The sequence below is a fragment of the Phalacrocorax carbo genome, chromosome 24 (assembly GCF_963921805.1).
Source record: "Phalacrocorax carbo chromosome 24, bPhaCar2.1, whole genome shotgun sequence".
NCBI classification, from domain to species: domain Eukaryota; kingdom Metazoa; phylum Chordata; class Aves; order Suliformes; family Phalacrocoracidae; genus Phalacrocorax; species Phalacrocorax carbo.
This window is the reverse complement of record NC_087536.1, coordinates 815,443-837,362: the sequence shown is the minus strand read 5'-3', so window position 1 is coordinate 837,362 and position 21,920 is coordinate 815,443. Positions and strand designations below refer to the sequence as shown.

General features: G+C 54.1%; 2 protein-coding genes and 1 long non-coding RNA gene across 4 annotated transcripts in view; 2 read left to right on the top strand and 1 right to left on the bottom strand.

Moving 5' to 3' along the window:
• LOC104046666 (substance-P receptor) overlaps window positions 1–7,163 on the top strand; it is a 28,148-nt gene extending 20,985 nt beyond the window's left edge. The window contains exon 5 of the mRNA XM_064472925.1: window positions 6,898–7,163. Coding sequence (XP_064328995.1) covers window positions 6,898–6,919 — 22 coding nt within the window. The 3' untranslated portion in view covers window positions 6,920–7,163. The remainder of the gene's footprint in view (window positions 1–6,897) is intronic.
• Window positions 2,048–10,363, bottom strand: LOC135317153 (uncharacterized). Its single transcript, XR_010376255.1, has 4 exons — window positions 10,000–10,363; window positions 8,812–9,014; window positions 6,861–6,962; window positions 2,048–4,952 (listed from the first exon to the last, which is right to left on the bottom strand). It is a non-coding gene; the product is annotated as an uncharacterized LOC135317153 (long non-coding RNA).
• Window positions 10,330–21,306, top strand: NCAPH (non-SMC condensin I complex subunit H). 2 transcript variants are annotated; one of them, XM_064472919.1, is made up of 17 exons: window positions 10,330–10,589; window positions 10,679–10,772; window positions 12,380–12,472; window positions 13,510–13,648; window positions 14,183–14,298; window positions 14,604–14,793; window positions 15,345–15,436; window positions 15,589–15,794; window positions 16,254–16,402; window positions 16,939–17,045; window positions 17,371–17,493; window positions 17,807–17,914; window positions 18,595–18,762; window positions 19,648–19,764; window positions 20,011–20,093; window positions 20,420–20,495; window positions 20,981–21,306. In XM_064472919.1, exons 1-17 carry the CDS (start codon window positions 10,390–10,392, stop codon window positions 21,038–21,040), a joined length of 2,121 nt encoding a protein of 706 aa, XP_064328989.1. In that variant the 5' UTR covers window positions 10,330–10,389; the 3' UTR covers window positions 21,041–21,306. The 2 variants fall into 2 exon arrangements, with proteins under 2 accessions (XP_064328989.1, XP_064328988.1); XM_064472918.1 differs by having other exon boundaries at window positions 14,180–14,298.
• Window positions 21,307–21,920: the final 614 nt, after the last annotated feature.

Sequence of the window (21,920 nt, the reverse complement as noted above, 5' to 3'; positions counted from 1 at the left end):
CCTCTTTTCCTGTGGCGTATCCACCCAAAATACCACCTCTGCTGGAAGCTAAATCAAACTCATCAGCTGAACGCAGCAATCGCAGCGCCCTGGAGAAGGGACAGTGAGCCCCAAGAGCAGCTGAGGGTGAGAAATTACTCTCGGGTGTCTCTGCCCTTAAACTTTCCATCCCAGACAAAAAGGCTCCCGATTCTGTGCAATATGATACCGTTGCGGCCAGGAGGGGAGCAAGGGGACGGGATGGGCCGTGACGCGCGCCTGGGGTTTGGTATTTGGGGCAGCTGATAGGAGATTTGTGTGAAGTTCTTCCTATAGTAGCATCTCTATAGAGGAAAAGTCCAACCCTCCTCCCCAAAATGGTCTCTCTGATTGTTGGGTTTGTTTAAATGGATTTTCATAAATAAATATTTCTTTTGTGAGATTACATTGCAACCCATTAATGAGCCCGCAACGATGAGAGGCAGCAACTGGTGGCTTGGTGGGAGCGGGAGGAGAAGCGGTGAAACACGGCAAAGCCAAAACTAGGCAAAAAGAGGGGTGAAAGGCGGTTTGGGGGGACCTTCGGTGCGAGGGGCGTGCTCTGAAACGTCAAAACCTCAGCAGGAAAAAGCATAATCCCCAAAACTCAGCCATGCACAAGGCTGGGACCAGCCGCACGTCACCGATTCCCAAAGCACGAGAGAGGCTCGCATCGCTCCTCGAACGCGGGCAGGACTCAGGGCCACCCGCCCCACTTCGCGGAGCTGAAGCAGACGCGTGCGTCGAGGATCACTCCTCAGCGCCAGCATTTCCACCTATTCAGCTGGCCGCAACACGGAGCCATTCCCTTGACGAAGCAGCTAACACACTTACTTGGCTCCGCTTTCTGGCGCGGGCTTCCCAAACGCCACCGCTCTGCTGGGACAGGCACTGGGACACCACAGTCCTTGCCTTTCCAAGGCCTCACCATCCTGACGGGAGATAAAGCGGGCATGTGAGGAGCAACCAGCCACGCTTCACCTCCCGGAGCAAAGCCCCCAACCCAGCCAGCCCTTGCAATCAGCTCCAGCCGGCTGTAATTTGCAGGTTTTAATTAGAGGAGCATTGCCGAGGCACAGCTGATTGGCATCGCTGCCAAAGGCTCCGTCCCATGTGCCCATTAAGCTCTTGTTATTTATTTTCATGGGTTATTTTATCATGCAAAAGGGAGAGAAGGAATAAACAATGTCATGTGCTGCATTTTATGTAGGCATCTGCTTCCAGCCAATCTTCCCCGCAGCGAGAACCCAAGAGCAGATCCCACTTTACAGCAGGATTCAGCACATCAAACCCAAACGAGGGGTCATTTTATTTATCAGCCTCAATGTATCACCTTTCCCAGAAGGGCTCATACCTGTTCCTAAATGCACCTACACGCACACACACTAGATAAAAGCGATGAGAATGTGCTTATTGGTTATTAAAAATACTCATCAGCCACAGCAGTCCCCTGCAGAAATGGTACAGGGCAATCCAAATGCCTCACGCCCTAGTTCATCCCAGTTTGCACATTTCCTCCAGCTGCAGTCTGCTATGAAAACCCCCAAAATCAAGAGCTTCCTGGTGGGTTTGGGGCAGGGCTGAGGCTCTGGGGAGAATTTAAGGTGGTGGTTTTACAAAGAAGGGGAGGGACAGATAAAGGGATTGTTCCCTGCATTGGCAGCCTGGTGAAGTACGGCAGAGCTCTTCTCCTCATCCTCCTTCCCAAGGCGAGGCCTTCGCCACTCGCCGCGTGCCCCGGGACCCTCGCACGCCAAGCACGGCACACTCGCGGGGTTGCCACCGTGCCTGCAAAACCCGCCCGTGTCCCTCGGGGGGCGAAACCTGGCTCTGCATCTGGTCGAGACAAGGCACCCCAGGGGAAAGCAGGAGCACACTAAGGGCGACACCCCAAGAGCAGGGCCTTGCTGTCCCTTGCGGGGTTGTGTCTTTTCAGAGCTGCTCTCAGCCATCGCAGCAAGTTTCGCGGTCTTCGGTGAACCCATCAGTCTGCTCATCTGCTATGGCAAAGACACAAGTTCAACTTAATTAACATTTATGGATTCCACGGTGTTTTGCATAAATGTTTGCTTAATACCCAAGTCAAAAATATCCCCTGAAAATGAAAATTAAAGATGGTTAATTGCTTGCAGCTATGTACCAGTACGTGAACTGGGGTTTCCATAGCACCAGTCTGTTGGATCGCTGGAGCTCCAAGAGAAACAACTTGAGTTTAAAGCGGAGGAAACGGGGGAAAGTGGATTCTCCAAACTCTTCATTCCAGTTCACAAGCTCCCCACTTCAGTTTCGGTGCAGACTGCAGCAGATTTTGGTTTCCCCGCCCCAAACAGGGCTGCTTGGTAGAGAATTACAGGCCACAGAGAAGCGGTGTCTGGTTGTTTAGACAAGCAATTACTTTTTATTACTGAACTAAATGAATCAAGCATTAGCTAATGAAAGATTTGAGAACCTGCAGCAGCGATTCAAAAATCAACCCCGTCCGGTTGTTGCAAGCGTGAAATGAGATTAAACTGTAGTTTGGCTATTCTTGGTGCCAAGTAACCAAGTCAAAAGGACATGCCTTTGGATTGGCGAGAGGCAAATACCTGAGAAGCTCCTAAGGAAAGGAAGGGAGCAGGTGAGAGTGATGATTGCTTAAATAGGATGCTCAAGTGTGGCGAAAACTGTAATGGGCTTGATTAAAAGTCAATTACTAATTTGATGGGCAGGGAAGTGTGTCACAGAAGGCTCTAGGAATGCCCGGTGTGACCCGTGCTCTCACTACACAAGATCAGGGCTTCATCCTGGAAGATATCCCAGGACGGAGATCCCAACCAGGATGAGCTTCCCGTGGGCCACAGCTAACACACCCACAGCTGTGCCACCCCGCTCCTGCTTTCCCCCTTCCCTTTTCCTACAAGGAAGTTATAAGCCAGGCAATTATAAGCCTCCCAACAAAAAATATTCTGGTTCCATAAGAGCAAGGCGTCAAGAAGAAATACAAGCCCTTCCTGAAGCTGCAGGCGTTCTGAACAGCAGCATTTCAGGCTCAGAAGACCATTAGCATGCAAAGCGCCTCCAAAAACATTATTCCTGTTATCGCAAAGCAGATTGAAACCTTTTTAATCAACCTGGACGGCACAAGGAGCTAATGAGAGCAATTTTCAATGGAGGCAAAAGGAGAAAGAGGGAAAAGGAGGGTCATTCTGAACCACTCTGCTTTCTGCAGAGGCACGCAGCCATATCGCAACAGCAGATAATATCTGTATTGAGGGATGTGTAGCTGATTATTACAAGCTGTTCACTGTCCAAAAGCTTCTCTGATGCATGGCATAATCAAGCGGCTCTGAATTTGCATTTAAATTGAGGAATTTAGGAATCCATACTCCAAAGAGGAGCGGGCCCTCCTTGGGTGACACTTCTGGTATCTCACAGCCTTCACAGAGGAAGAGAAAAATCATGCGTGACTTCAGGCCACCCCCCCCAAAAGCCTGCCCTGCTGCCCTTCGCCGAGATGTGCGTCCCTGAAAGGTGTGACCGACGTCCACGTCCCAGCTGCGCCGTAGCAGTAACCCTCCAGCGAGGCGAGCCCGTTAGATGGGTTTGTGTTAAGGTTTTTTGTCTTGCAGCACTAAGGTTGTCAGCATTACAACCTCTCCCCTCCAAACCCTCCCCGCCGCCCGCTGTTCGGCACCCAGACAGCAGCGGCAGCCGCTACCCACACCGGGATTCGATCAGCAGCACAAAAAAACAGGCCGCAGAACTGGCGGCAGAGGCACACTGGGCACATCTCCAGGGTCTTCCGAGTCACTCAGCATGCCCAAGGGATGAAGCACGCAGAGAATGGAGACAACATTCTCCAGAGCAGCTCTAGTCTGAGACGCTTTTAAGATCTGTCAACAAAATCCTCCCCGAGGACTTCACCCACGCTCTGTGCAGAGAAGCGTGGCAAAGCAAGCTGTCCCGCTCTGCGAACCGTCTCCCTCTCCTCCCCGCACAGGGCACCCGCAGCACCCTCAAAGGCCTTGGCACCTCTGAAAACACCGGCAGGCTGCGCAAGGCCTCAGAGTCGCACCGATTTCCCCTGGGATGTGGGGAATCACTGAGTTTGCCCTCTTGGATTCGGGTCCCGTGTGTACACCAGTCCCACCCTCCAATCCCCCACGCAGCCAGAGCCGCGGGAGCTCAGCTCTGCTGCAAGCCCCTCATTCACAAGCACCAACCTCGTTTGAAATGATCATTTCAAAATGCTAAGAGTCCTAAATGACAAAATAAATTGAACTGAATCAACAAGCCACCGACCCAGCCAGTCCATCTAGCATCTCTGCAGCAGGCTCCCACAGTCAGAAATGATTGCCAGTGTAATTCTCAGGGGCTGCAGGCTGGCGGTTGCGTCTGGACCAGCCTGCCCATTTCTCTTCCCTTTGCTTGTAAGGGAAAGTCGCCAAGAACAACGCGAGACCTTGCGTGGGCGCAGCCAGAACAAAGCTGGGGAGAGGCACAGCCGTGTCTTGCTACTGTCGGCCCCAACGGCTCCAGAGGATTTACAGCTCATCATGTCCCTCATCTACTTTCAACTCCACAATCTTTTCTTGATTGCTCTGTCGGGACCTTGAGGACTTTCCCTCAGCTGGAAGCGCGAGCCCGTGCTGTGGCCGTGCTACCGATGATTTATACATAGCTGCACTTGAGGAGTTATTTTTATATTTCATTTTGCAGTCATTACAGGGTCTTTGAAGTCCTGGATTTTATAGTACAAGTGCTTTACCTGGCAGTAAAACACAAGAAATGAGAGTACAAATGATCAGATCATCACTGCTCATCGCAAACGAGCCAGTCGATTGCCAAAGAGCAAAGGGACAAGTCAGTGGGGCCATCCTGAGCTCTGAAACCCCACGGGATGGTCCTTCGCACAGCAGCTTCCTCCAGGTCCTTCCCATGCTGACCTTCCCGTGCTGATAAGGGGAAGAAAAATCCAGGCTGTGTCAGCGCAACCTGTGTTACAGCCTCTTCAGATGTCACGCAGGGCCAGGGCGCAGGAAGACCCTCAGCAAGTTTGCTGACGATACCACGCTGGGAGAAGCAGCTGATACACCTGTGCTGCCATCCAGCGAGCCCTGGCCAGGCTGGGGAGAGGGGCCCAGGGGAACCTCATGGAATTCAACAAGAGCAAGTGCAAGGTCCTGCCCCTGGGGAGGAACAACCCCCCGCACCAGCACAGGCTGGGGGGGACCTGCTGGAGAGCGGCTCTGCTGAGAAGGCCCTGGGGGTGCTGGGGGCCAGCGAGGTGACCCTGAGCCAGCACCGTGCCCTTGGGGCCAGAAAGGGCAAATGACACCAAGCTGGGTGGAATTGTTGATCTGCTGGAGGGCAGGGAGGCCCTCAGAGGAACCTGGACAGGCTGGATCGTTGGGCCTCATCAACTATATGAGATTCAACAAGGCCAAGTGCCAGGTCCTGCCCTCGGGTCACACCAACCCCAGGCAGCGCCCCAGGCCTGGGGCAGAGGGGCTGGGAAGTGCCCGGCGGAGAAGGCCCTGGGGGGGCTGGCTGACAGCCGGCTGGGCATGAGCCAGCAGTGCCCGGGTGGCCAAGGAGGCCACCAGCCCCCGGGCTTGTGTCAGCACTGGTGTGGCCAGCAGGAGCCGGGCAGGGATGGGGCCCCTGTGCTCGGCCCTGGGGAGGCCCCACCTCGAATGCTGGGCTCAGGTTTGGGCCCCTCGGGACAAGAAGGGCCTTGAGGGGCTGGAGCGTGTCCAGAGAAGGGCAGCGGGGCTGGGGCAGGGTCTGGAGCACAAGTGTGCTGGGGGGCGGCTGAGGGGGCTGGGGGGGGTTTAGCCTGGAGAAGAGGGGGCTGAGGGGAGCCCTTCTCGCTCTCTACAACTGCCTGAAAGGAGGGTGTATCGAGGCGGGGGTCGGACTCTTCTCTCTAGTAACAAGTGATAGGATGAGAGGAAATGGCCTCAAGCTGCGCCAGGGGAAGTTTAGGTTGGAGATTAGGAAAAACTTCTTCACCGAAAGGGTTGTCAAACATTGGAACAGGCTGCCCAGGGAGGTGGTGGAGTCTCCATCCCTGGAGGTATTTAAAAGAAGAGCAGACGTGGTGCTTGAGGAGATGGTTTAGGGCTGGGCTTGGCAGTGATAGGTTGGCGGCTGGACTCGATGATCTTAAGGGTCTTTTCCAACCTTAACCATTCTATGATTCTATGATTCTAAGGCCAATGGTGTCCTGGGCTGCATTAAAAGGAGTGTGGCCAGCAGGGCGAGAGAGGTCATCCTCCCCATCTACTCCACCCTAGTGCGGCCACATCTGGAGTGCTGCATCCAGTTCTGGGCCTCCCAGTTCAAGAAAGATGGGGAACTACTGGGGAGAGTCCAGGGGAGAGCTACGGAGATGGTCAGGGGGCTGGCACATCTCTCTTGTGAGGAAAGGCTGAGACACCTGGGCTTGTTCAGCCTGGAGAAGACTGAGGGGGGATCTCATCAATGCTTATAAATATCTAAAGGGTCAAGAGGATGGGGCCAGGCTCTTTTCAGTGGTGTCCAGCGCCAGGCCAAGGGGCAACGGGCACAAGCTGGAACACGGGAAGTTCCACCTGAACATGAGGACAAACCCCTTCCCTGTGCGGGTGCCAGAGCAGCGGCACAGGCTGCCCAGAGAGGCTGTGGGGTCCCTTCCCTGGAGACATTCACCCCCCGCCTGGACGCGGCCCTGTGCCCCTGCTCTGGGAGTGCCTGCTCACGCAGGGGTGGGACGGGGTGAGCTCCAGAGGGCCCTGCCAACCCCTGCAGTATGGGGTACTGTGAAGGCTGCTTGGGAATGGGCCTTCCTAGTAAGACCTTAGAGAAATCAAACCATTTACCTCATCTGAGATTTCAACCTCTTCCTTGTGCCCCGAGGTACGAGCATGACCACAAGTAGCTCTGCAGCAATGACGAGCAAGGCTGGAAGCAGACAGCACACTCTGGAAGGGAAAATCAGATGGAGAGGCTGACCCCAGAGTATCTGTCTGCAAAAAGGATCTGCACTGAAAACCAAAACCAAGCACCTTCCTAGACACTGTCAGCAGCCGAGCAGGTATTAAATCACCTTGTATTACTGAGATGAGCTACAGTTGTTTGCATAAAAATAGTACCAGTGGGTTAATAAATGCACCTGCTCCAGCCCACAGAAATTACCAGCTAGTCTTTAGTTTACAGGTCATTTACTGAGGGGTGCACCAGTTCAACAAGAGGAGACCCCGCTTGAGACTGTTGGGTGGCATCAACAGTCTCAGCCGCTGCAGCAGGGTTCCCAGAAGCAGAAGCACCCCCGACACATGCAGAAACCAAACCTCCAGCAGCCCCATCATCATGGGCAAGCGCCCACCAAGTCCAGCCATGATCTGATCTCGAGTGGGACAGAAGTCCCAGTAGCCCAGAAGGCTGAGAGTTCAACACTCCCTGGCTCTATTTTTAAGCCTTGCAGCTGGGGAAGATCCCCGTTGCTATGCTACCCATGTTGTGGGTCTGGAACGGTCAGCGCATCCCACCCCAGGACCCACCAAGCAGCTCAGCAGTCCTGTGGACGTGACCAACAAGGTTTCAAGTCTGTCGAGGCAGCTGCAGCAGTCACACAGGACCGCTCCCCTGTTTCCAACTCTTCTCCTAAACTGCCCACCCGCTTCCAGCACTTGCCTGCGGCTAGGAGACATCCCCCATGTTCAGTGTCACCCCAAAGCTTCCCACAGCCCTGGCACGGTGCAAGCAGACAGGTGGAAAAGTACCGGGAGCAGAGCAGGCAGCAGTGCTGTCTGGTGGGCGGACAGCCGGCTTTCCCTCATAAGTCATTCTTCCCAGCTCCCAAAGCAAACCTTAAATGAGCCTCTAGCATCCAGAATACCAGCACACCCCCATCTACCGGGGGATTTTCAGGAACGCATCCTCTGGCAAACACCCACCGGCAGGTCTGAGTTGTAAATCAAGTTTCCCAAAGTTCTGCCAGTGATTTATTAGCTGGGGAGCTGACCAAAGGGGGAGAAGCCATTTGTAAAAGTTCCTGTCACCAAATGATACATTCTCTTAATTTCCAGTTAAATACAGAGCATGAATATTTCTGTCCTCGCCAGCATCACTAATGGCTGGGAATAATCAAATGCTCCACACATAGCTATTGCCACAGCAGGAGTAATTTATTTGGACATTAAAAACCTTCATAGTTCCTTCAGCCTCATTCATTTTGGATGTATAGCTGGAGATATTGATTTGTTTGCAACAGTCATTAAAAGCGTCGTTATGAGGCTTTTGCTTACAGAAAGACACATCACAAAGCATAACCTGGGTTTTGCAGCCTCTCCAGTTTAGTCTGGCCCAACTGGAGCAGCTGAGGAAAGGGGCCAGACCCCTTTGGTCAGGCCCTGACTTATTTTGGGACAAAAGAGGTTTTGCTCCCTGCCCCCAAGTCACTTAGTCTCTTGCGGCTTTTAGAAGCGCCCTGGGCCTCCAGGGTGCTTGAGCTGTGCTTACGAGAAGACGTCAGTCTCCAGAAGTTTATTCTTTTGCCATTTTTGGGGTGGCCGGAGTCAGCACAGACACTAGCTAATGGCACAGCGATCCCTTGGCCGCTCTGTGTGGGGAGTGGGGGAGGGGGGGTGCTGCCAGGGTTGGCTCAGCAGGGAGCACAGCATCTTTCCCAATTGCTGTTCCCCAGGAATGTGGTTCAGATCAAAACACATCTTTTCCTCCTGCCCCATCCAGTGGTTCAGGCTGGAAGAGCACTTTGCAGTCAGGAAGAACTCAGACATCAAACCGCAGTGATGTCACAGTCCCCAGTACCTAAATCCCCCAAGGACTGGGGCAGCTGCTGCTTCACCCCCCTGGGGGCATGTCGGCTGGTAGGGCTGGAAAAGCTTCTTGTCTGGGTAGTGGCACTGGAGAAGCTGCTCTTCCCATCAGCTGTGGGGTCAGGATGATGGTGGAAGCAGGCACTGGTCCAGGCCATCTAACGTTTTGCCAATGCTTCTACAGCACAGGACACACTACAAAAATAAAACAGGCAGCTTTTTTTCCCCCATTATGCAGCCTTGGCTCAGCCCTCGGCCCAGACTGCTCTCCATGCTGAAGCAAGCAGTGCGTCTCCTCTGCCCACAGCCCAGGCACTGTGCTGTAGGCAGGACTGCTGGAATCAGGTGCACCAGGCCACCGCTCTGCTGGGATAAGGAAATCTATGGAGCAACAGCTTTCCCAAGCAAACCTTCCCTGCTAGAAACCAAAGAAATACAGATAAGCTGGCCTTATCTGCTGAGAACTGGGGAGATGGGTGAAAAAGCTGAGGCAGAGATATGGGAGAACCTTCCTGAGCTCAGAGTCCTGCACACAAACGTAGGCTGCCTTGGGTCAAACCAAGAGGAGAGGGATCAAGTTTAGGAGGCACTATTGGCTCCCTGCTACCCAGCCTGTCTCCAGCACTGCAGTGAAAGCAATAGCTACAACTTGCTCCTGCTCTCGGATCGTCCTTCCTGGGCCAGACTGGGAGAGAAGATGCCGTGTTACAGGCAGGACACAGAACTGAAGCCAGGGTGGATGCCCTGAGCAGTCTGCTAGCCCCCCACACGGGGCTGACAGCTGAGATGCTGGGTGCTGCCCTACCTGAGACCGTAAGGCCCAAACCCTCCCTGCAGCGTCCTGGTGCACCCAGAATCCCATGAAGTGCTGAAGGAGAGAGGGCTCTAGGACACACTGAAGGCTTATAAGACAGACCAAAAAGCACCAGGAGGGCCCTGGGGTGCACGGAACAAGCCCAGAGGGCTGCGGGGAGCACCACGCAGCACACAGGGCAGCTGAGGGACCACCAGAAGTGCTCGGGGCAGGGGGGCTGCAGAGCAAACTGACGGGTCAGGCAGTCGGCCCTAGGGGAACTTCCACACAGACAGGGGCTCCGGGAGACAACGAGAGGCAAACGGAGGAGCCATGACCGTGGGGGCCACCGAAAGGCAGACAGCGGCCGAGGGGGGGTGTCAGTACCTAAGCAGGTCGGCTCTCGCGGGTCTTCCCCCTCCGAGGCGGGCTTTGCCCGCGGCTGACCTCCCCTCCGCCGGTGCGAGAGGGGACCCCGGGCACCACCGGCGGCGATGGGTGGTGGTGTTGATGGTGGGAAGCCCTCAGGGCACGACGCGGGGCCGACGAGGCGGGAAGGCGACCGGCCGCCGCTGACAAGAGCCGCGACCGCCTCCCGCGACGGCCGTTGTGCGCGCGCGCGGCAATTCAAACCCCCATGGGGCGGGGCGAAGCGGCGCGCGTTCCATTGGTGGCCGTCCCGTCAAACCGCCCGTCGATTGGTCCGTAGGGGAGGTGGTGGGCGGGGCCGGCGGTGGAGGCTGAGGCGGCAAGGCCCGGCCCGGCCCCGCCGCGAGGATGAGCGCCGTGACTCCCCGCCAGCCGCCCGCCGCCTCCCCGGCCCCGCGGGCCCTCGGCAGCGCCGGCACCCCCGTGCTGGCCGAGTGCCACGGGAACGACGATGAGCAGGAGAGGAGGCAACGCCGGCGCTCCAGGGTCGCCGACGTCCAGTTCGGCAGTACCGACTCGCCGCTGGGCCGCGCTTCACCCGCGCCCAGGTACGGCCGGGCCCGTTGGGCGGAACTGCGGGGAGGGATGGGGCGGGGGTGCGCGGAGGAGGGTTCCCGAACCACCATGTCTCCCGCAGGCAGGCGGAGACATGGCAGCCGGCTATGCCGACATGGACCAACAGCCAGATCTCGGAGCACTACTGCACCTGTATCAAGCTCTCCACCGAGAACGTGAGTCGGCGGCCCCGGGGAGAAGGCCCTGGGGGTGCTGGCTGACAGCGGCTGGGCATGAGCCAGCAGTGCCCGGGTGGCCAAGGAGGCCACCAGCCCCCGGGCTTGTGTCAGCCCTGGTGTGGCCAGCAGGAGCCGGGCAGGGATGGGGCCCCTGTGCTCGGCCCTGGGGAGGCCCCACCTCGAGTGCTGGGCTCAGGTTTGGGCCCTCGGGACAAGAAGGGCCTGGAGGGGCTGGAGCGTGTCCAGAGAAGGGCAGCGGGGCTGGGGCAGGGTCTGGAGCACAAGTGTGCTGGGGGGCGGCTGGGGGGGCTGGGGGGGTTTAGCCTGGAGAAGAGGGGGCTGAGGGGAGCCCTTCTCGCTCTCTGCAGCTGCCTGAGAGGGGCTGGAGTGAGGGGGGGGCTGGTCTCTGCTCCCAAGTCACCAGGGACAGGACAAGAGGAGCCTCAAGCTGCGTCAGGGGAGGTTTAGGTTGGAGATGAGGGAAAATGCCTTCCCTGCCAGAGGGGTCAGGCCCTGGCACAGGCTGCCCAGAGAGGTGGGGGAGTCACCGTCCCTGGGGGGGTTCAAACAACATGTAGCCGTGGCACTTGGGGCCATGGTTTAGGAGGCCTGGGGGGGTTGGATTGGGGGTTGGACTTGATGATCCTTGAGGTCTTTTCCAACCTTAACCATTCTATGATCCTGGCCCCTCTCACACCACCTCCCCCTGGTAAGGCTGGCAGGAATTTTAAACTCCTTGAGCCATGGATACATGGTTATTCTTCTTCCAAGCCCTCCAGCCCATGTCTCTGATCCAAGTCATGGCCAGGTCTGGGCCTCTGTTGCTGCCTTCCCAGCAGCAGAATCATAGAATGCCCTGAGCTGGAAGGGACCCACAAGGACCATCGAGTCCAACCCCTGTCCCTGCACAGGACACCCCAAATTCACACCGTGTCTCTGAGGGCCTTGGCCAAGCACTTGCTGAATATCGCCAGGTTGGTGCCGTGATGCCTCCCTGGGGGGCCTGTTCCAGGGCTCCACCACCCTCTGGGGGAAGAACCTTTCCCTAATGCCCAGCCTAACCCTCCCCTGGCACATCTCCCTGCCGTTCCCTCGGGGCCTGGCGTTGGTCACCAGAGAGCAGAGACCAGCCCTGCCCCTCCTCCTGCCCTCGGGAGGGGGCTGCAGAGGCCATGAGGCTGCCCTCGGCCTCCTCTGCTCCAGCTGAACAAACCCAGGGACTCCAGCCGCTCCTCGCACGGTTTCCCCTCTAAACCCTTCCCCAACTCCGTGGCCTCCTCGGGACACTCTCCAGTAGCTTTATACCCTCAATGTCCTGCGGCACCCAACGCTGCCCGCAGCGCTCGGGGTGAGGCCGCCCCAGCGCGGGGCAGAGCGGGACAATCCCCCCCTCGCCCGGCTGCGATGCTGGGCTCGATGCCCCCCAGGGCACGGTTGACCCTCTGGGCTGCCAAGGCACTCTGTTGGTTTGAGTTCAAAACAGTAACAAAGTAGGACGTGGCACTGACCATATCCCCTCGGTCTTGCTGTAAATATGAGGGCTCAGACAGTTTTGACAGGTGTCATTTTCCAGGGGATTAGTTCTGAGCTGTGCTTTGTTTCAGAAAATCACCACGAAGAATGCCTTTGGCTTACACCTGATAGACTATATGACCGAGATCCTGAAACAGAAGGACTCTGAAGGGACCAACTTCCAGGTGAGAGGAGTCGCTGCCTGGTCACGGTGGTGCTTTGTCTCTGACTGGCATTTAACCTAAGATTTAGTCCATAGCAAACCTTAAATAGTGCTGAACCATAAGCCTGAGCTGGTTACTTCCACTAACGATACCTGGTAGAGGCAGCACAGCCACTTTTCACAGAAGCTTACAGCGCTGAATTCTTTTGTACCACCGAAAGTAAAGGCTGTTTTTTTTCAGTTATGGTCCTTCAAAAGGAGAGCTTGTTTAAAAGTAAGACTCGTGAGTTAAATTCCAGGTGTTACAACCAGTAACAAAACAAGGCTGGAAGAGAAAGGAAGCAAGTGTGGCTAACTCCCAGACTAATTTTGGTCCGGGATGGATCAGAGTAAGAACTTGCCTGGGCGAGGACTTACTTGCTATGATAGTTCACTGATGCTAGGAGGGAGAACTGAATTCTTGGGTGAATCAACACATGGCAGAGCTTTTGACCATGGCCTCCAGAAACCCCTGAGCTAGCTTTCTTATGGTTGATGAAACTGAGGAAGGGATAGGAAACAGTGCACAGGTTTTCACTGGGTGGTCGTTTACCTTCCCGGGGGAGGTCTGTGATCAAAAAGGGCACTTGGCATCTCCTGCAGTTCACCTCTTCTGTCTTCCTAATTTGGGAAAATAGAATGATGCCAAGAGGATGACCCAAAAGAAGGCATGAAGGAGAGGTGGAGGAGAGAGTTCTCTTGGCAGATGCAAATCTGCACCTTTTGGATTCTCCCCATTGCTTAATCTTGGCAACTTTTTAAGTATTCTTCTATGAGATCCTTTCCAAAAGATCTGCTAAAGCGAATTCTAGGCTCTGTCTGGAAAGACGCATCTTGACCCCTGCTGTGCGCCTAGGTCTGCGGTAGGTTTCAGGATAAATCCTTTTCCAGTTCACAATTTTACTGGTAATACCGAGCGTTCAGAAGTTCAGGTCCCCAGCTTGTCTTCTGCATTTGCATCTTCTAGGTGAGGCATTTTTATTTCTAACTAAAAATCGCATCCTTTGTTCCTCCTGTCAGATAGCAGCTGGCACGCTTGATGCCAGCGCGAAGATTTACGCCATGCGCGTGGATGCGGTCCATACAGATACCTACAGGGTTCTTGGAGGCTTAGGCAAGGAGTCAGCACCTACCAAAAACGCGGACAGCCAAGAAGGAGGTGTGCCATTCACCCATTTTCTGTTAAACCGTTACTGTTCCGCCTGCACGTAAGAGAAATGTCAGCGTACCTACGCAGCACCCGGGAATTTTGAAGCGCTTTGTACATCTGTGAGAGTACCGCTAACTTCATTTTCTCAAGGGCTGGGAAATACCCAATCAGTTTGCCTGGGTGCTTGAGCAGGGAGGGTTGAGATGAGAACCTGAATCTGTTGCTCAATCCTGTATTCAACGATTTGGCCCGTCAGATTTGAATACAAACCAAAGGTAGCCTAATCAGAAAGAGTAAGAATCAAACGCCCCACTCTTTGCTGTCCTTTGCTTTGAATCGAAAATGTGCTGTTAAGATAAAATAGAGTCAATAAAAACAAACGTTGGTGGTTCATGCTAATAGATACCTAACTGGGTAACTTTGTGCCCGCAGGGTTTTTGCGTGTTTGTCACACAAACTGAAGTAAAAGTTGTGCTATCCCTCTGTAGGGATACTTTTAGGGAGTTTTCTAGGTATAACTTGTTGTTCTTTCCCTTTCAGAAGACAGTGCAGTTTCTGAGGCTGTCAAGACAGTTAAGAAAAAGAAAAAGCACTCATTCAAAACCATCGAGCAGAACTTGGATAACATCAATGTGTCGGAGGCTAATCGCAGATGCGAGGTGGGTGGAGGGGGGCTGCTGTAGCAGCTGTGTTCTGGTGGGGGAAAGGAGATGTCACTTCATCTTTTTCATCTCTATTGTTTTCCTTATTGTGCATTCCTCTCTTGGGCTCTAACATTCACGCGCACGTCTGAGCTCTGCTATTATAGCAGGATTGTTCCTAGTCACGTATACTCCTGTGCGAGGCAGCCGTGCAAGCACTCTCCTCGCTGAAAAAGACGTGAGGGTCATTCTCCCTGCAGAGTGCAGAGACCTGCTTCACCCCCTCCATCTCCTTGATTCTCTGCTTCATTCCGTACCTGCAGATTGATCCCATGTTCCAGAAAACAGCCACATCTTTTGATGAATGCAGCACAGCTGGCGTTTTCCTCACCGGGCTGCGTACCCAAAGCTGCCACAGTGAGCTCCTCTTTGACTCGAAGATCGTGCCTCTCCCTTCTTCAGAGACGCTCACGCGGCCAAACTTGGATCCTGTGAAAGTGCCAGACCTAAAGTGTGAGTGCCAGTAACGGTAAAGGGACCCATCCAGACCTCCCGATCCTTTTCACCTCCCAGGCGTGCTCATTTTAGTCTCAGCTTTTGTTTCCTGCTTGGCTACCCTGTGGCACCGTTGCTCTGATTCTGCTCAAGTTGAGGCTGGTCGCTGGCCCCAACTTCGCAGGTTTTAGATCACTACGTGTGGCTTAACCTCTGGGAGGTCTGTCACACAGCACATATGCGTGGTCTGAGCCATGCAGCAACTGAGATTAGTGTGTTCCAGGTTAAGGACTGACCTTAGAGTGTTTTTAGCCTGTACGCACTACCAGACCCCGCTGCTCTAAGATTTCCAGCGTTACGGCCATCCTTGAGTTAGGGTAGAAATTCAACTCTCCCTTCTTGCTGAGAAATGAGTCCAACCGCTTTTGCGGTGAGCCCTAGTGCCCTACGAACAAGAAGGGCTGCCTACATATGTGGCTTTAAGAATGACTTAATCCCTGGCGCTTGTTTTAGGTACTGGTTGCTTCATCCTATATCACATCTCTCCCCCTTGCTCTCCTTGTCTCTAGCCCTGCTAGCGCCGTGCATCGAAAAACGCCCCATCTGCTCTTCGCTGGCTGGTTTCCAGTTTACGAAGTGGGATGCTGAATCCCACGATGAGGTATGTTCGTTAGCTCTGTGCTGGGTGGGATACTCGAGCTGTATTCTGTCGTCACCTCCAAAGCAATCTCCAAGATACACAGGGCAATGGGATGTTGCGCTGCAGGGCCGCTGGTGTCCCGCAGTTTTTTTCCTGAGCGCTTTCTCCTGCAGTCAGTGTCAGCCCTGTTGGATAAATTTAAGAAGAGCGACCAAGTGTTCGATATCAATGCGGAGATAGACAGCGATGTGGAGGACTGCGTTCCCACCTTCCCAGGTGACGACTTCAATTCTGACTCCCCCAGGAGTGCAGTAGTAGACAAGATTGGGGAATTCACAGAAAACCTCAACTCCTTTGGAACAGTCCACAAGAGCAAGAGGTGAGTAGTCACTGAAAATATATAGCTGTGCTTCGATAGCAAGTGACAACTTCTGGCAACAGTCTGAGGAATCTAGTTTACTGTGTACACGTTTCCCATCTGGCTATAGCTTGCTTTCTGCTCAAGTTTCGGATACATCCAGGAATGCATTACAGTAATATCTCTACCCTCCCAGAGGAGCTTTCCGTATGGTCACGTTGCCCCAGGGTGATTGCTCGCCTGCTCACCCTGCTGCCCAGTTTCCAGCCTGCCCTTTGGCAAATCCAACGCTGTTTTTGCAGCAGCCTCGCGGACTCCAGACAGTGCCGTTCACTCATTGAAGAGCAGGAGTCCTGCACGCGTGCCGGCAGAGGGAGCGGACGGTGTCTGTACAGAGCTGATCTGGATATTAAATGCACGCTCAGGCCCGGTGTGTGCCAAAGGAATGATTTAACTGAGCAGCGTGTGTGCTCTTTCCAGCATTGATGCAGTTCCTCTTGAAGCGGGAGACATCAGGACCATGTGCCTTCATCTCTCCATGAAACGAGGGGAATACTCCTACTTCAGTCCCCGAACTCTGTCGATGTGGGCTGGCCCAGAGCACTGGCGTTTCAGACCTCGACACAAACGTACGTATTTAGAGGCGGCGGCTCTTGCCCTACAGGTGCAGCTACTGCCAGGTCCTGCCTTACCTTTGGAGATGGGTGGCGTCTGAGTCGCAAAGTAGGGACAGTTAAGAAGGGGACAAGCCTGCGTGGCTCTTCTCTAGCCAGGTGGGAAGCAGTACTGAGTTCAGGCACCAGGCAAGCTCTCGGTCACATGTGGATCCTTTGGTGTCTAACATATTTTCTCTTGTTTGGGTTGATGATGCTCAAAGTTGAGGGGGCATCTCTCACTGCAGCAAAAGGAGATACTAGTGGTAATACAGCTCCTGCTGTTGTTTCCCACCTTCTGCATAAAACCTGAAGATTAAATTACACTTTCTGCTTCTGTAAAAAGATACTGATCTCTTTAAAACATGAAGCTGGGAACAACACCTATTGCTTTCCTGTAACAAAGGAAGAAGTCCTTGCAGGTGACCCTTGTGTGTGGAGCAGATGCTCAAGTTAGGAGTGAGCCTTACTCTGTCGCAAAGCACTGACAGCTGCCTTCCTTTCTGCAATAGCTGCTGACTCTGAGAAAGAGACCAAGAAAAAAAGGAGTTCAAAGAAAGCATTTGAAATTAACTTTGATGAGAATATCAACTTTGAGACATATTTCCGTAAGACCAAGGTACGTGCTGAGTTCCTGCCTCTTTCCACTCTCTCTTTTGCTGTACCAGTGTGTCTTGGAACTGCCATCTGCAAATGGCTCTGTGAAACCGGCATCACGCATGTTTCTTGGTGCAGGGTCTCCTGACTCCAGGTCACCTTAGGAATAAAGATGCTGTGCAGAAGCCACTGGGCCAACTGACTGGACCAGTGTGGAACTCCTCTTTGGAGGCATCTCAGAGCTTGCCCCCTTTCAGACAAAGACCTGTGTTCAAAGCACTAGCTTGCACATTAATCTTCCCAGTAGCGAATAGCTCGTGACTAATGCTATTTACCACATTCTCCAGGCATCTATAACTCTAGCCAAATCCATTCTGGAAAGCCAGAACGTGAAGAGCACCACTCTTCCCGCAGACTTCAACTATGACCTTAACAACATTCTCCAGCTGTTCCTCAAACCAGCTGTTAAAGTAAGAGTCTTCTCTAAAAGCTTGTTGGCAATGATTCCACGCACAAAACTGCTCTTCACCAAACCTGAAGTGCTTTGGGACGCTCCTCGGGGCTGGAGGCGGGCTAGCGCGTCTCTCACTGAACCAACCCACTTGTTGATGCCGAAGCAGCTGGGCTTCGCTGTTGTGCTTTACCAGGGGCTTGCTGGAGAGCTGGTACGCGAGGAGGAAGAGCCTGGGAAAAGGGGAGGTGATGAAGGAACAAGGTGCAGGCGTTGCTTGGGGAAGTATTTAAGAGTTTTTCCTTTCCTGACCCCTAGTTTTGTCTCTGTAGCTCTGCAGGATGCTTGAGCCAGACAGCTTGTTGAATCACGAGGATGAGATTGGAGAGTACGATTACAACAACCCCAACGACACCTCTGATTTCTGCCCTGCATTGCAGGTAACTGGAACAAGAAAATTTCCTTCTGTTGCCAATGTTTGATATGTGATGGGAATAATTTAGGCAGAATCCGTGTCCAGAATTAATCACTAATGAAAAAGAATTGGAGCTGCAGATCGTGAGAGAGCTGCAGGAGTCTCTGCGCCCACCCCTGGCCCCTCACTCTAACAGCATCCGCTAAACTCTCTGCCTTTGGTGTTTGCCAGTCAGTTTGCTGCAGAAACTCCATTCCAGCCTTTTCTGTACACCTGTGCCCTAAGGTAGGCATAAATGCCATTGCTCACCTCTGCAGTCATCTCTACACAGTGAGGTTTGCTCCCAGCTGTTCTGAGTTCCCGTTGAAGTGTATTTCTTCTAAAGCTTCAGCTTTCTGCCAGGCCAGTGCTGCCTCCTGAGCATGTTTGTGAAAAGTCTTGGCTGGTCCCATACTGGCAGGAGAGCCTTCGTCTCATGTAGAACAGTCACTTGATATTCTGCACTCTAGATCTTCCTTGGGTTTAGCCTTAGCCCAGCCTAAGCGCCGTGGGGAGATGCTCAGTAAGAACATGTTCCATGGGGAAGGTGAGCGAGTATCACCACCTTACTGAGAGGCGGGTGCTTTTGTTATCTCAGCACAGGACATCTCTGGCTCCTCAAAGATGGCTCTGGGTGGCCTCACTGCTGTATCTCTTCTTGATCAGGCTGCAGACAGTGACGATGATAACGACCCTGTTCAATTCATGGGCCAGACTGGGGAGTTCAACTTTACTGCCCACTGTGAGGGTCAAGAGGCTGAGCTTAACAGGATTGCTGGCAATGTCGATATCACGGCGTACGGAGAGCTGAACCTCATTGCTGAGCCCGAGAAGGTAAGGATTCGTATTGTCACCAAGCTGTGAACTGCTTGCTGGCCAGGTCTGGAGCAAAGCCTCTCAATACCTGTATCAGGCCCTGCATCGCAGCCAGGCGAGGGGGGGGATTGTCCCACTCTGCCCCGCGCTGGGGCGGCCTCACCCCGAGCGCTGTGGGCAGCGTTGGGCACTGCAGGACATTGGGGGTATAAAGCTACTGGAGAGTGTCCAGAGGAGGCCACGGGGCTGGGGAAGGGTTTAGAGGGGAAACCGTACGAGGAGCGGCTGGAGTCCCTGGGTTTGTTCAGCTGGAGCAGAGGGGGCCGAGGGCAGCCTCATGGCGCTCTGCAGCCCCCTCCCAAGGGGAGCAGGAGGGGCAGGGCTGGTCTCTGCTCTCTGGTGACCAACGCCAGGCCCCGAGGGAACGGCAGGGAGATGTGCCAGGGGAGGGTTAGGCTGGGCATTAGGGAAAGGTTCTTCCCCCCGAGGGTGGTGGAGCCCTGGAACAGGCTCCCCAGGGAGGCATCACAGCACCAGCCTGGCGATATTCAGCAAGTGCTTGGACAAGGCCCCCAGAGACACGGTGTGAATTTGGGGTGTCCTGTGCAGGGACGGGAGCTGGGCTCTATGGTCCTTGTGGGTCCCTTCCAGCTCAGGGCATTCTGTGATTCTACCTCAGTGGTTAGAAGTCCTGACAGCATGTTCCCTGGTGCAGGATCTCCTGGGTTTGCTGCTGGACACCTTATTCCCAGATAAGCCCTTGCATAAGAGAAAGCAATTAAAAATCAAACATTTTGTTCCCATGGAGAACCATGTTTTGATTGTTCCTGTGCTCCTGAGTGAGGATAGTGCTGCTGCTTCTGCTCAGTTGCTCTCGGCTAACCCTAGCCTTCTTTTCCTCAGGTCAAGAAGACAGCAATTCAGTATGCCAAGACAGCCAAGAAAATGGACATGAAGAGGTTGAAGGAAGAGATGTGGGACCTCTTGGTCGATGGACAGAAGAAAGAAACAGCGGCAGAGGTGAGTGCAGGGGGAGCCAGATGCCTCAGCAGGCCCGAGGATAAGAATGCCCTGCGGGTAACTGAGCTTAACTCTTGCGGAGACAGTCTTGGGCAGTTTAGCAGCAATTCCTTTCTGGTAGTCTTGCTCCCAGGGGACGGCTGGTAAGGACAGGCTGAGTGTAACTCGCAGTGGTTTTTCTCTGAACTCAAGGCTAAGTACTGGGGAGCAAAATCTGAGCAGTGTCTGTCTATTTTTGCTAAATAGGTGGAAGAGGAAGAGGAAGAGGACATCTCAACAGTAACAGGCGAGGTGGTCTTCAGCGACATCACAAAGGAACTGTTTCACAGGTAGAGAGGCCCTAAAAAAGGGTGGACTGAAGATGGGGACAGACTTCAGCTAAGCTTGGGCAAATGCTGATCCTTCCTGTGCCTATTATGACCTGATAACTGAACCCTGATGGGGGAAAAACTCTTGCTCCCCAGGTTTGCCTGAGGCAGCTACAGGTTGCATTCAGCTTGGCCAATTCTTTGCTAGCGGGAGGGGAAAGATAGAGAAAACCAGATCGCTGGGAAAGAAGAGCTAATCTTTGGTGACCTGGTCCTTGCAGGCATGCTCCGTCCATCAGGTTTAGGTAGGCTCTGGCCATCCTAACCTCCTCCCTTCTCTTTTGTAGGCTGCCTTCTGCGATGGCAAGCAATCTCTCTGTCCCCATAGCCTTCGCCTGCCTCTTGCATTTGGCAAATGAGAAGGTAAGTGCAGCACGCGCGCGGGGGGCATGGGAGGAGCAGCGGGTGAAACGCGCAGTGAAAAGCACCGGGAGCAGGACCCTTTTCTTGCTACACCAAGTTAAGAAGTGCTGATGTGGCTCTAAGGCCCTCTTTCATGCTTAGAGTGAACATAAATCAGGCTGGTGCACCAGGACTGGCAGCCCATGGTTAAGCACTTGTAGCATTTCCAGCCTAACTGCTCTCTGTCCTTTCTAGTCCTTGGGTCTGGCAGCAGAGGGATGAGCACGTTGTTGCTCAGTGGTGTTTGCCTGAACCGTTGTGAGCATTTCAGACTCCAGAGCAACTGCTGGTGGGAAGCCTTGGTCTTGCTTGCGCTGGTGGTGACTGAAGGGGCCGTTCTGAACCTTCCTCCTATGGTTTTTGTTTTTTTTTTTAATGCCAGGCCTTCAGCCTCAGAGGGGAAGAGTCTGACTTCGTAAAACTTAGCTTTTCTTTTATATTCTCAGAATCTGAAGCTGGAGGGCAGAGAGGACCTGTCTGACATCTTAGTAAAACAAGGCAGCTGAGCCCTGTGCGGAGCAGACCACCAGGGCTCCTGCCGTCTTCAATCCATCAGCTCTCCTGGGTCTGGATAGCAGAGTTCCTCCATCTCACTGGGAGCTGCCAGTGCCTGCTAACAAAAGGCACCTCTGTATCAATCACTGTCCATAATTCCCAGTACCTGGACTGTTACTCATGTCTCCAGTTCCTCCTGTAGTCCTGTTCATACCCCAGAATTTTTTACCTTTTATATTGAGCTTAAAGAAAATAAATTGCTGTAGATTGTGTAGAAGGGCCTCTGAGACAGGGAAGGAGGCGTCTCCAGAACTGGGGAGAGGTTAAAATAACACAGGAGTGTTGAGGAGCAGCACTGGCAGAGCTGCTCCCTAAAGAAATGTGAGCCAGGAGCAACCGGGGATTGCACGGCCAGCACCACCCGCCAGGACCCCGTCCTCCAGTACCTGCACCGTGTGAGCAGGACCAGCCCAGCTATGGCAGCCACGTTCCTCCGAGAGTCGAGATCACCAAGCAAGTTCGTGGTGCCGAAGCAGGTCCAAGATTGAGCCAGGACTTCAATCTGTGGGTCTGAGGTGACGAGGCAGGGAGACCAGCGCTCCCAGCACATCTCTGGTGGGGCTGAAGCCCTTGAGCTGAGCTTCAGTAGAGCTCCTGGCCTGTGGGAGTGGGTCAAGGCCCCTGGCGAGGCCTGTGGAAGGCAGTTAGGGGTTATTAGTGGCCTCGGGGCCCTGCTGAGGTGGATGAACAGCTCTGTGCAGGGTGGTGGAGCCTAGACCTGGCTCCAGTGCTGCCAGCTCTGCCCCCAAGGGCATCCCTGGGCCAGAGGCTGGGGCACAGAGCCCCCTCCCTGAGAGCTGGCCTGAGGGCAGGCTGTGGGGCACAGGAGGC

Excerpts from the sequence above, each read along its gene's own strand:
- NCAPH (XM_064472918.1), top strand. The coding sequence starts at position 10,390 with ATGAGCGCCGTGACTCCCCGCCAGCCGCCCGCCGCCTCCCCGGCCCCG. Across the intron at positions 10,590-10,678 it reads CGCGCTTCACCCGCGCCCAG|GCAGGCGGAGACATGGCAGC; the intron begins GTACGGCCGGGC and ends TGTCTCCCGCAG. Across the intron at positions 16,403-16,938 it reads TTTCAGACCTCGACACAAAC|CTGCTGACTCTGAGAAAGAG; the intron begins GTACGTATTTAG and ends TTTCTGCAATAG.